Source organism: Orycteropus afer, unplaced genomic scaffold (assembly GCF_000298275.1).
Source record: "Orycteropus afer afer isolate SDZICR_OR568_19922 unplaced genomic scaffold, OryAfe1.0 scaffold00769, whole genome shotgun sequence".
In the NCBI taxonomy this organism is placed as follows: Eukaryota; Metazoa; Chordata; class Mammalia; order Tubulidentata; family Orycteropodidae; genus Orycteropus; species Orycteropus afer.
The window spans coordinates 540782-554623 of NW_006922356.1; the positions used below are offsets into that span (position 1 = coordinate 540782).

Here is a 13842-nt window from a genome sequence, read left to right on the forward strand (position 1 = left end):
TTTTTTGGTATTTTCACGCAAATTCTTCTGCTAGTTGGGGTTTAGTCCAAATCTGCATCCTTTCCTTCAAGGCTCAGTGGTCCAAGATTATCTTCTGTATCTGTGTTAATTGGTTTCCCTTTTCTTTGTTGAAGAGGGTCTGTGCAATCCTTCTGCCTAGTCCGCCATCTTGCCCCGCCCCCCTGCTGGTCCTCTTTTTTGATGTGAAGGTTTATCGTTTTTCTTTGAGGTTACCCTGTAATTTATAGTTTTCTTCCCAAGTTTAGAACATTCCGTTCTGTCTTGTAGTTGTCTTGACTTCCCTACCATCTAGAAGTTCTGTAATGACAATTTTTTCCCTCTTTTTGGTTTGTAGTTATCCTCCTTTGTCAATTGATGTCCCCAGTTCACTGTTTACAATCTTGTAGGCTTATTTACTTTGGATACTTCCATAGCTGGGTTGGTTTATGGGTTACATTATCATGTGTATTAATGGTCAGTTGTTGGCTGTTGTTGCTTCTCTGTCCAGAGGGCTCCCTTTAGCATCTCTTGTAAGGCCGGTCTGGTTTTAACAAATTCCCTTAATTTCTGCTTTATCTGGAAATGTCCTAATTTCCCCATCATATTTGAGGGATAATTTTGGTGGGTACATAATTCTTGGTTGGAAATTTTTCTCTTTCAGGGTTTTATATATATCATCCCATTCTCTTCTCACCTGCATGGTTTCTGTTGAGAAATCTGAGCTTAGTCTTAGTAGTTGCCCCTTGTAGGTAACTTTTTGTTTTTCCCATGCTACTTTCAGGATTCTTTCCTTGTCTTTGGTTTTGATGAGTTTGCTGATGATATGTTGTGGTGATTTTCTTTTGGGGGTCAATCCTGTTTGGGGGGCTCATTGGACTTCCTCAATGGACATATTCTCATCCTTCATCAAACCAGGAAAATTCTCTTCCAACAAATCTTTGACAATTTCCTCTGTGGTTTTATTTGTCTCTTCCTGTTCTGGAATTCTGATTACATGTAGGTTATTCCTTTTGATCGTATCCCACATGAACCTTAGGCTTTCTTCATTTTGTTTTGATCTTTTTTTCTGATTTATCCCTTTCCAAAGAAGTGTTCAGGTATTTGCCTTCAATCTCCCTAATTCTGTCTTCCATTGATTCAATTCTGCTCCTTTGCCCATTCAATGTCTTATCTATTTCTGAAAATTTAGTATTAATTTTCTGGATTTCTGTGTGTAGATTTTGTATCATTTCTAATTTTTCATTTATTTTGTCATTTTTGTTCTTGTATTGTCTTTTGAAATTGTTTTAGGGTTTTCTCTGTTTTCCTTGATCTGTCTCTCAATTCCTTGAAGATACCTAAATGTAATTCTCTTGAATTCCTTATTAGGGAGTTCCAATTCTGCATCTTCCTCAGGGATGTGCTTTGGGTCTGTATCCTGGTCCCTTGTTTCTCCTGCTTTATCTTGCTTCTTTGTGTAGACTGTGATGCTCTGTTGTCTTTGAGGCATTGTGATGTTTTTGTGTTTATATTTAATTGGTGATTGTATGTTGGAGTGACTTACCCACGAATTTTTTTTTCATATGTATCTATGCAAGCAGAGTACTGTGCTCCTCTATTTGTTAGCTGACAGCACTTACACACTCACCACCTGTCTCCTTTCCTGTTGTCAGCCTCTCGTATGTCTCTGCTGACCTTGGCAAATAGAGCCTATGGAATCCAAATGAGAATGCTATCATTTTAAAAATTCACAATGGCTGCCACTTGTAAAGATTCAAAATGGCTGTGCCCTCAGTCACTTTAAATATCCAAAAAGGCTACCATGTGTAAACAATCAAAATGGCTACGCCCTCCAGACAGTGGAAAGTCAACAGCTCAGGTTTTCTCCCTCCTTGCTGTTTCCCTTACTAGTCATAGGCCACCAGCGCAGTCGTCCCTGCAGCCCTTGATGACCAGGGCTGATCTCTAAGTCAATTCTCAGGTGCCACCACCACTTGGAAATATTCAGGCTGTTGGTCTTGTTAAGAGTAGCTGACAGCCCACAGCTCCAACCGTCTCTGTACTCACTGTTTTCATTCAGATTTTTCCACTAGTTGGTGCTTAATGCACTTCTGTATAGTTCCTTTCAAAGTTCAGGGCTCCAGGATTATCTTCTGTATCTCTGTCAACTGGTTTTCCTTTTCTTTGTTGAAGAAGGTCTGTGTCACTTGTGTGCCTATTCCTCCATCTTACCAGAAGTCTCAGAAAATCCTTTTTAATATTAAATCCAAAATATATCCAATAATCAAAATAACTTTTCACTACCTCCACTGCTATAATACACCAGCCCAACTACTACCATTTCTCATCTGGATTGTTATAAATGGTTCCCCTGCTTCCATCCTTGCTTTCCTCTGCCTCCAGTTATAGTCTGTGTTCTACACAGAAGCATAAAGCAAGCTTAATATAATTTAAATTAGATCATGTACTTCCCTGATCAAAACTCTTAAGTGAATTTACTAGATTAGCACCTGTAAAATGTCCTACCACACACTCTCTCATATACTCTGCTCTTCCCATACTCTCTTGTGTTTCTCAATCACAAATGCACTTTTACCTTAGGGACTGTGATGGTTACATTTGTATGTCAACTTGGCTAGGCCTGGTTGAGTGGCTGGGCAGCTGGATGTATTCCCCATGATGAGATTGGTAATCAACTCCATGGTGGAATCTACTGGGAGCAGCTGAGTAGCTGCCTTAGGGAATGTGGTCTGCTTCCTGTATTTAAGCAGAAGCCTTGGGAATGGTCTCTAGCCTATGGCATGCTTGGACCCTGCATGTAGCCGTGTCATTGCTCAGCAGCCTGCCATGCTTTGCCGACCTTGGGATTTAAAATGGACTTAAGTTAATGGCCCTCCATGTGGTTTGGTAACATTGGGACTGTGCCTTTTTACTTGTCAACCTTGGGACTTCTCAGCCTCAGCAGCCAGCAGCAGTCTGAGTGAAGAAATGCCTCTAGCTCTAGTGGGCTGGGAGCAGGAGGCAGAGCTGGATCCCAAGGTTGAGGGGATTTCACCCAGCCCCTAGAGCTTGGCACTGTGAACTTGGACATAAAGCCTCCAAATTGTAAGAATAAACTCCTGTTTGTTAAGGCCATCCCATTTGCGGTATATTCCTATTAGAGCAGCACTAGGTAACCAGAACAGGGACTCTGTGTTGCTGTTCCTTATGTGTAGAATGTTCTCCAAGATACCTGCATGATTCAACCTTTTGTTTTCTTAATGTTTCTGTACGTGTACCATTCATTAGAGAGGCCTCCTTCTAGCCATACCTTATAAAAGAGCAATACTCCCCTTTACCTCAGCACATCTGTCTGTCTCATTCAAACAGGATTTAAGATCCCTGAGAGCAGGAGCTGTGTCAACTTTTTAATGGCATCACCTCTAATGCCTGGAGTGACATAAATAATCCTCATAATCATAATTTTGATGTCACATAGGTACTCAAAAAATACACTATATTTTTATACTCTTTCTAGGCAAACTTCCTTGGCTAATAAAAATTGTGAATAGCCAAAAACAAAGATAATGTTCATCATTTTTTTTAAAGTCTTTTGCAAAAAAATTTATTAACTAAGTAAGGTTTAAATAAATAAAATAACCGAGTCAAGAACTCACCATAGCAATAAAGCGACCAATGAAACAGAAGTATGAAAGATGATCAGGATTAATAGTTGATGCTGGATTTATCTGCAGGCAGTAGTTGTTCTTGCCAGCATACTCAAATAAACAATACATAGGGTTCAAAACTTCATGTGAAAGCAAGAAAAACCATTCTCTATAAGAAAATAAATTAATCTTAATTTTTTTTCAGCATTTGTATATATGTGAAATCAAACACAGATCTCAAATGTACTTAACGTAATATTCTACCAGTGCTCAATAGCCTTTAACAACTCTGCTACCCAATTGTTCAGCCTTCCATTTAAGTCCCTTTCTGACGTAGTCCTCCCTTCAAAGTCATCTGCCAGTTCTTGTGTTGTAGCCAAACTACAGACACATTCTCCTCATATGTAACATGCTTACTTCTACTTCTATACTTTTGTATGGATATGGTCTCCTCAAGTTCCATTTGGCTCATGCAGCTCCTTCTTTTTAAGTCTAGCTCAAATCCCACCTCAGCAGTTCTCTAAATTCCTAGATAGCTTATTACCTGTGTCAGTCACTGAACAATCTCTGGTAACAACTTTGTGTTGTTGTTGTTATGTGCCGTCGAGTTGGACCCGACTCATAGCGACCCCTCCTTGGGTTTCCGAGGCAGTATCACTACAGAAGTAGATTGCCTCATCTTCCTTCCAAGGAGTGGCTGGTGGATTTGAACCGCCAGCCTTCTGGTTAGCAGTCAAGTGTCTTAGGCACTACACTACCAGAGCTCCCCTAACAACCTTAAGATATCATTCATTTTTATACACATAATCTGTACCATCCACCAGACTATATGTTTTCCAAAGGCAAAAATCACGTCTTTATATAAAGTTTCTGTATCCTTAGTTTTTACAGGCATTCTACGACCGATAAACAATAGGTTTTAATAAATATTTGTTGGTGATACTAAGGTATGCAGCACTACTGCTATGGAACTTTATAAAATAAAGTTTTACTTTACTATTAATATATTAAAAATGGAACTAAAATTAACAAGGTGAAATCATTAAACATGAAAATCATTTCCTAAACTTACCACCTACTTTCGTCTCACTGAAAAAAAAATCCAATACAAGAAATCCAACTAAATAAAGGATTAGTAATTTATATTACAAAATAAATACTTAATATTCAAAAGGATCTTCTTGACAGAAATTTCTTCTAAAGTTGGGTTCCAAATTGAAATGCCTACACTGATCAGTAAACAAGTGAAAGAGCCTTCCTTCTCCCAATGGGTCTCATCACCTCCATTAGCCACAATCCCCCATTCCTCAATGTTTTCCAGATAAAAATTATTACTGATTTTAGGGAAAAACAATTTCTAGGGATATTCTCATAGTCCTAGACCACTGGGCACTGACAGATACTGCAGTGAAATAACATACACTTCAGGCAATTGTTGCCATATGAGAAAGTAGGAACGTAGGTCTAGTGTTTTAAAAAAGAAGTCAGAAGTCTTGAGTCTTAAGTATAATCTTGTGAATTTTGAATGTTATCAAGTAATTTAAGAATTTTAATATCACACTGGGGCCACTTTGCAAAGCACATTTAGTCTGGTGGTTTGTTTGCAAACTCTTTTCTAAAGCTTTAAAAATTAATACAGGAAACTAACTGAAAGGTAGAAAGGGAAGGAAATAGAAAACTAGATCCTAAACAGAATCAACTGAGAAATGATAAACACCAATTCATAAAACTAAACCAAATCCTAATCACTAGTTGTAAACAGTAGTTGAACCAAGTCAAATCCCTCTGTGAAGAAGCTAAATAAAATAAGACCTATCTATCCCTAGGGAAGAGGACTGAACAGATGTAGTGAGAATGTGTTTAGACACAAAAAACTAGAAATAAAATGTCTAGTTACCTCAGATCACTTTTAGCTAATAGCCCAGAGAAAATAGAATCCACTCAAAAGAATGGCTATAACATAGCACCTAACCTATACCAAGAAATTAGCAGAAAAGAAGGAAAAATTCTTAACTAGGAAGAGACAGAATAAGTCACTTTAGATAAATCCTTCTTGATCCTTAAACTGAAGAAATACAGGAGGTTGAAAAATTATGAGACAACAGATGAGTCAGCAGAGCCCAGAGAAGAAAATGAAAACAATAAAACCACCAAAGAAGAAAAATCACATAGAAGCAGCAAGACGTAGCGCGGTACTACAAATAATCAGTGACATGAGGATAGGCTAGAGAAAAATCCAAACCAAATGGAAAAAGCACAAAAATAAAAGTGATCAAAGAGAGATGACAAACATTTAAGACTTACAAAGGAGATTCCACATACCCATGACTGATGTTCCTGAAGAAAAACATGTCAAACGGAACAGAAAAAATATTCAAAGACATAAAAGAAGAATACTCCCATGAAATTAAGGTAGATCTTAGTATTTCCTAAAATAGACATAAAATAATTAAAAATGAAATTAATGAACTTCAAAGAAGAGGACTGTGTGAGCACCCAGAGGAAAGAAACAAGTTTCCTACAAGGGACTGGCCTCATACTTCACAGTGCTAAGATTTAATGCCAGAAGTGAAACAGTGTCTACAGGGTTCTGGAGAAATGAGTGTTATGCAAAAAATGTATATATAGTGAAGCAGTTGTTCATATATGAAAGTAACAGAAAACACATTTCCAAACATGCAAAAGACACCAGGAATATGTTATATCTTTGAAACCTTGAATAAATATTTGATGATTAATCTGGACAACTAATACATAAATCAAAGAATTTAGGAATATGAAAATTGTGGTATAAAGAACTGGCTATATATTTGAAAACCATCAAGATATAAAACTAAACCCAAACAGATGAAGCAAATATGGATTCAGACAAGAGTAAATGTTATATAAAGGCAGACACTGTAAAAAGAAAGTATTTCCATATTTCTTTTTAATGTCTTAACATTTCTGAATCTGAGATAATCACAATGCAGGTGATATGAACATTCAGTGTAGTAAGTAGTGTTGCTTTTCTGAAAATGTTTCTTAATGATGTTTTAGATGAGGAAATATGATAATATAATCAACATTCTAATAAGCCTACAATATTTGCTCCCAATTGTGCTTGGTTTCACATTTGTCTATTGTACATAAATATTTTGATTATGTAATTTTATGTAACTGAAGTATGAGTCCAATAAGAAAGCCACATAAGGTTGCTATGAGTTGGAATCAACTCAATGACAATGGGTAGGTTTTGGGTTTTCTATGAAAAATGAGTTCCATTAGGGTTACTAAAGAAACATTCAAATGATATGGAGTATCTTTGGAAAGATATAATGAACTTGGTTTGCTAAAATATAAATTATCAAATTAAAGTTTAGTAAAGTAAATGAGGGGAAAATGAAAATTTAAAAGGATTCACTCACATTGCTTCCTAAGTGTCTACTGTTAACAATACACTTTAATGAATGAAAAAAATGTTATTCTTAAAAAAAAAAAAGAGATTTGATTAAATGTACAACCATGAAATCTATTTATGCTGTTATAATAGCAGAAAATAAGACATAATTTTATGTATTTTGCCCCACTAATTATGATATTTCCATACAATAAACTATTATGTAGTCATTTTTTAAAAAGTGTATTAGCTCCAAAAACAGTGATAAGAGAAAGATGACTATGATATATAAAATAACAAAAGCAAGTAGTGGTATTATGTACATTGTATGATTAATTCTGTACTTAGAAACAAAAAACACGTGTGCACATGTGCATCAAAAATGTGCAGAAAAATAATCAAGATAAGAAATAACATTTACTTCTAGAATTATGGGGGTATTTTCATTTTTATTCATAAAACAATTCTGAATTGCCACTGGAAAAATATAATATATTCAGATATTTTTTCAGGAATTCATCTATTATATACAATGACATATACTTATTTCAAAGCACTATGCTTTTTTTTTTTTTTTTTAAATTTTACCTTGCTAAACCACCATAATCAAGTCCTTCTTCTCCTCGAAATATTACATATAACCGTCTCCTCAAGTCATAGGGTTTTAATGCCATGATCTATTAAGAGAAAAACATGAGTATTTATATAGTACAGATTTCATTCAAAAGAACTGAGTTTAAATTACATTTGTATTTGCAAAGTTACAAATCTTCTTATCGCATACAACAATGCCTTTAGCTCAAGAGATCAACTGATTATTCTACAAACTAGATAAAGACCTACCTAGTCTATTAATCTTTCTCTTTTTCATATAGTCTCTTTCCTTTGCTTAGTATTAAACAGTTGTACTACTTTGGGTTAGTGGCAACAGAAGAAAAGTTTGCTACAGAAATCTTGTAGGGATAGAAAATGTTCCCTTTCCCCACTCCTCTGCAAACAGTACCATAATCTTTTATAAGTAACTTGTGAATTTTTTCTACCTAGTGATACTTGTAAGAGGCTAAAGATCTTGTCTTATGACTAACTTATAACACACATTTCCACTTCTCAGCAGAAAAGGAGAAGTTAAACAAAGAATTATTTATAAGACAACAAATATACATTTATCTTAAAAAATACCAATACCAAATTTTAGTATTCCTGAGTGTTTACATCAACATTACTAAGAAGTAGACTTTACTCTTGGACAAAAAGGAATTATTTTCTCCACTCATATTGTCAGAACCAAAGCTAAGAGTGGGTCAAGGCAGAGCTTACCAGCAGGCGTCTACCTCAGGGATAGTCATGGCTCAGTTCTACACTCCTAAGAGACCATGAATCAGCTCAAGCCAGAGTGAAAATAAATAGCAAAATACAAGTCCTTATGAATTAAGATATTTACTAAAATAAAGCCCACAGTGAGTTTGGAACAAATTGATCCATTTTGACCTTACTTACTCTGCTAAGAATGCATTAACTCAAACAAAACTTTTAATAACAGCTATATTATTTTGCCCAAAGCCCAACAGTTAGTAATACTGAGCTATTATCTGAATATCTCTCTGGCTTCACAGTGCTATTCCTTTGTAGCCTGTACAAAGTATAGGTAAAAGGTCGTGTGTCCTTGTATAAACCAAAACCAAACCAAACTCACTGCCGATGAGTCGGGTCTGACTCACAGAGACCCCGCCTTGGGCAGTATTTCTATGGAAGTAGATTGACCAATCTTCCTTCTGAGGAGAGGCTGGTAGGTTTGAACTGCCAGCCTTCTGGTTAGCAGTCAAATGCCTTCGGCACTAGGCCACCAGAGCTCCTACTCAATACATGGCAAGCCATTAGTATAGGTGTGTTGTGAATGGATTGAAATTTCTGAAACTCTAACTCCCTTAAGTCACAAAGAATACAAGGAGACAGACAGTTCTGCTGTATTCTCATGAAATCTTCCTTACCTGTTGGAAAGAATCTTCAAACAGTGCTTGCCGGGACACATTGATCTTCACATGACTGGGTAAAGCATTAGACTAGAAACAAAAACAATTTCGTAGTAACATGTAAGCTATAGTATATGTATTGTGCAACAGTAAGAACAAATGATTATGAACATAAGATTTATTTACCACTGTAGTACCTGGCACAAATAACGGAAGTGAGCAAGTTTCCACCTAAAGCTGCGTTCATAAGCGATTTGTGGACCACCTTTAGTTCTATTGAAAAACAAAAAGAAACCATATATTAATTCGTAATGAATTTGAGTACTTAGTATTCAATATAAAACTGAGTGCACCAGAGCCCTACAACCAACCATTGGCAAGTTATTTGATGGCAGGTAAGCATGTATTTAGTGTATATATTTAGAGTACATATTTAGAGGGGCAATAGAAGCTCAAGCAAGGAAGGCCACTCCAGCAACAGGAAAACACACACACAGGGTTAACTGTATGCATACATGGATCTTGAAGTAGTCAATTAACTGAAATGTTTTAAGTTTATTATTGATTATTTCAAAGAAAACTTTTGATAATTCTTAAATCTAAGGAGGACAGACGCTCTGGATAAAAGATACATGGAAGGAAGTTCTAACATATCTTAAAACTTACCCTAAACCCAAAGCAAATACTACTGTTGAGAAAGCAAGCAAAGCAAAATCAAATTCCTAGGAACAAGTGGCATCTGGGTCATGTGGCTCAGCTGTAAGTGAGAAGTAGAGGCAGAGTGGGTGACACCTAGGAATGGTGGTTTTACAATATGCTTTGATTCACACTGAGAAGGCCTGGGCCTTCTGCCTATGGAGCAAGGGTCTAACACGCAGGCACAAACAACTTTCACAATCTCAGGGAACATTTTGGAAGGGATGGAACACTTTCCGTGTAGTCTCATTCAAGTGAATTTATTCATTCATTTAACAAATACTTACTGAGTGCATAACATGTCCTAGCACTCTTCTAGACACTGAAAGCATTCATTATTAAAGCACATGAAAATGCCTGTTTTTATGCAATCTATTTACTAATAAGGAAGATACACAATAGTGTGAGTGTTTTTTTTTTTTTTTTTTTAAAGTGGGGGGCAGAGTTAAAAGAATAAGGAGTGGTATAAATGTAGAAGAATTTTACAATTCTGAAAAGAGTGAACAGAGTAGGACTCATGGAACAAAAAACATTTGACCAAAAACTTGAAGGAAAGGGCACAACTCATACAGACATTTTGGAAAAGAGCATACCAGGAAGATGGAATAAAGGCACAGACCTTAGGAAGAAATTATCTAACGTGTTTGTGGTACAGTAGCTAGGTGGCCAGTAAAGCTGAGGCAGAGATGAGGTTGAAGAGATAAGAGGATCAGACCCTGCAAGGCCTTGAGCCCACTGTAAGGACTTTGTTTTTACTGATTGAAATGAAAGCCACAGAAAGGTTTTATGCAGGAGAATACTCTGGTTTTATTTAACGTTTTTAAAAGTAGTTTCACTGCTGTATGGGGCACTGGTAGAAAGCAAGAGTGAAGGAGGACTACAGCACCACTCCAAGTGAGAGACAATGGTAGGCTGGGCCAAAGTGGTAACACTAGAGGTGGTGGAACATAGCTGATTTGGGATATATTCTGAAGTTGAAGTAATTAGAATTCTTGATGGATGTATGTGAAGTGAGAGAGAAAGAGGAATCCAAGACAATTCTAATATTTTTGGCCTACAAGCACATGCAAGAGTGGAGTTACCAATAACTGAGATGGAGAATACTAAAGGCAGAACAGGTTTCATGTGGACTGTCAGAAAGGACTTCACCTTTGAGACCCAAGCAGAGATGTCAAATATGCAGCTGGATATATAAAGCAAGGTTTAAAGAGAGAGGTCTGAGCCAGTGATACAAATTTGAGAGTTACCAGGGTATAGATGTATTTTAAAAACATGACACTGGATGAGATTCACGAAGTGAGTGAGTAGAGATAAAAAGGAAAAGAGAAGTAAGGGCAGCTCTGGGTACTTTAATGGTAAGAGACTGAGGAGAAAAGGAGGATTCAGCAAAACTCAGAGGAAGAAAACAGGCCAGTAAAGGAGAGAAAAATCAAGGAAGTGTGGTACTCTAGACTACTCTGATGTAAGAGATAGGTTTATTGTGTCAAATGCTCCAGGAAGTCCAATGAGAAGGGAAAACCCACCCGTGTTAACAACGTAGAGGTTACTGGTGCCCTTGACAAGTTCATTGTTGGTGGAACTTCTCAGAGTCTGTTTAAGAGAGAAATTAGTAATAACACACAGAGAGAATTCTTTCAAGTAGTTTTCCCATAAAGGACAGAATTAAAAATGAACTGTCATGGTCAGCAATTACTTTAAAACAAAGGTGGGACTGTAAAGGAGCAGTGAAAGTAGATTAATGGAAATGGAACATCCAGACCAGAAACACACAATGTTCATACATTGTGAAGAATATAAACAATGTCACTCAATCTGTGTAGAAACTGTTGAATGGGAATCTAAACTGCTGTGTAAAAGTTCACCAAAGAAAATAATGTTACTTAAAAAAAAAAAAATGAATTGTCATTGAAAGGATTTGTAACGTCATGAGTTGTTCTTTTTGCTTTGTTTTCTAGCAGAAATAACAGCGTGCTTGTATGCTGGTAAAAATACTTCAAGAGAAAAAACTGATAAAAGACAGAAAGGTGATAATTGTTGGAGCAATTAAGTGGAAAAGGGGGGAACTATCTAATACCCCAGCTGAGAGACTGGCCTTTGATAGAAAGAATCACAGTTCATCTATAGGAATAGACGGGAAGTCAGATGCTGGTGGGATCAGATGTGATGGTAGGAATTTGCAAAACAATCTTTCATGATTGTGTCTATTTTCTTAATGAAGCAAAGATTCTCACACTTAAGAAGGACGAAGGAGAGATCTGTCAACTGCTTATTGAAGATATTTTTATCTGGAAAATTGAATTTCTTTTAACATCTCTTTCCTTGATGTTGTAGCAGTATGATGTGGCTGCTAAGAGTACAGATTGCAGACAGACTGCTCTGAAACCCAGTGTAATCACTGTGTATGATTTTGCACAAATTACTCCCTACATATACATTTTTCATCTGCAAAAGGGGGGAAATAACAGTACTTACACATCAAGGGGTTATTGGAAGATAAAATCAGCTAATGCATGCAAAGTGTTTAGAACAATCCCAGGCATAATGGACTCACTACATAAATGTCTGCTATTGTTATTACTAAGGAATTATATGCCACAAATTAATTTTGTTATAAGGGAGACTAAAGACAAGCATATTTGATAGATTTCTTGTCCCAAAAAGTAAACTTTGTTGCTGTACTTGAGGCTAAATTAGAGGCTAAACTCACATCTTCATCAAACGGTAATTTAAGAAGAGTTTCAGATTTTCACTTACACAGATGACTTTCCATTCCGAGGATCTTTGAATGTTGTTGTTCTTGTGTTATGATCAACAAAGTATCTAACACCTTCTCGAGTATATCTAATTTCCCAGCCTTCTGGGAGAGGTTCTTCATTCTGTAGACTAGAAAGATAAAAGTTAAAACCACAAAGTAAAAATTTTCTAGGCATTAAAAACATCACTTGATTTTATATACAGATTTATGTGTGAGGACTACAGCAAGACTGTAGTGTATACGTACCCTTGAGTTCTTGGATCTTCCCATTGGGTTGTTTTGGTGTTATGATTCACAAAGTAAACTCTGTCCGTTGAATCTACTCTTTTTTCTAAAAATGAAGTGAGCACACCATTGAATGACTATTTGGTATATATACCTAGCAAATACTTTTAACAACAACATATTAGCTTACCCCAGCCTGGTGGCAAAGGCCCATATGGGTCATTTTCTGCAGCTAACATTGAAGCCTAAGTGGAGAAGTTTAGGAGAGAAAAAAAATAATAGCATTTCAATATAAAAGCAAAGATACACTAAGGACTTGGCAGAATCATTTTATAATTTTCTATAAAATATGATAAAAGAATATGGACATAACAATTTCAAGACAGAGTTACTAAAAATGTCACAATGTAAGAACAATCAGCTATTAAAATTACTAAGTTTTTCTACAATGACTCAGAAAAAATATACTGACATCAATATTTTACTCTCCTAGTTCTTCCATAATAATCTACATTGGAGAGATAAGATTCAAGAAGAGGCTATGGTAAATTACAATGTTTTATGAGGCAATATTGTTTGTTTGAAAATAGAGCACTTATCACAGTGCTCTTTGAAAAATGCCTTTATTAAAACCATTATTAAACTCTAGTATTACCTTTATACAAATAAATAAATCTTTATGTCAGGATCTTTTACATATTATACACACATAAAAACACCTACGTTTAACACATTATTATTATTACAACCTAGAAATACAGATGCTAAAGAAAATAGAAACATTCCACCATCTATTTTAAAAGAATAGCAAACATAAAAATCATTATTTAAAAAATAATTTCTTAGTGCTAAAGCTCATGCATCCTGATGAATAATTTTACAACCTTGTAATTAATATTGATAATTGTTATTTTCAATATCCCACTCCTTCCTTGATAACCAAACCACTCTTTTGCACAATATATCAATATATCCATCTAAGACTATCCCATTGCCAAGCCTCCCTAGTGGCAAGGTGGGTAGGATGACCAGCTGTGGCCCACATAGTACAGACAGAAATCCCTAGTAAGGACATCCCTTTCCTTTTCTTTCCAAGAAAAGAATGGTATGAGTATGCTAGAAAACGCCATCTTCTCCTTTCTCTTACGTCTTGCCTGGGTTATGGGAGTGAAGCCCAGAGGGCAGCAATTC

The 13842-nt window shown here is 36.0% G+C and overlaps 1 protein-coding gene across 1 annotated transcript in view; it reads right to left on the bottom strand.

The window, feature by feature from the left end:
- Positions 1-13842, bottom strand: part of WWP1 (WW domain containing E3 ubiquitin protein ligase 1) — a 130860-nt gene that overhangs the window by 30504 nt on the left and 86514 nt on the right. Inside the window, exons 10-16 of the mRNA XM_007957654.2 lie at positions 12842-12896; positions 12673-12757; positions 12426-12554; positions 9173-9248; positions 8994-9065; positions 7594-7682; positions 3636-3795 (exon numbers count right to left, since the gene is read on the bottom strand). Coding sequence (XP_007955845.1) covers positions 3636-3795; positions 7594-7682; positions 8994-9065; positions 9173-9248; positions 12426-12554; positions 12673-12757; positions 12842-12896 — 666 coding nt within the window. The remainder of the gene's footprint in view (positions 1-3635; positions 3796-7593; positions 7683-8993; positions 9066-9172; positions 9249-12425; positions 12555-12672; positions 12758-12841; positions 12897-13842) is intronic.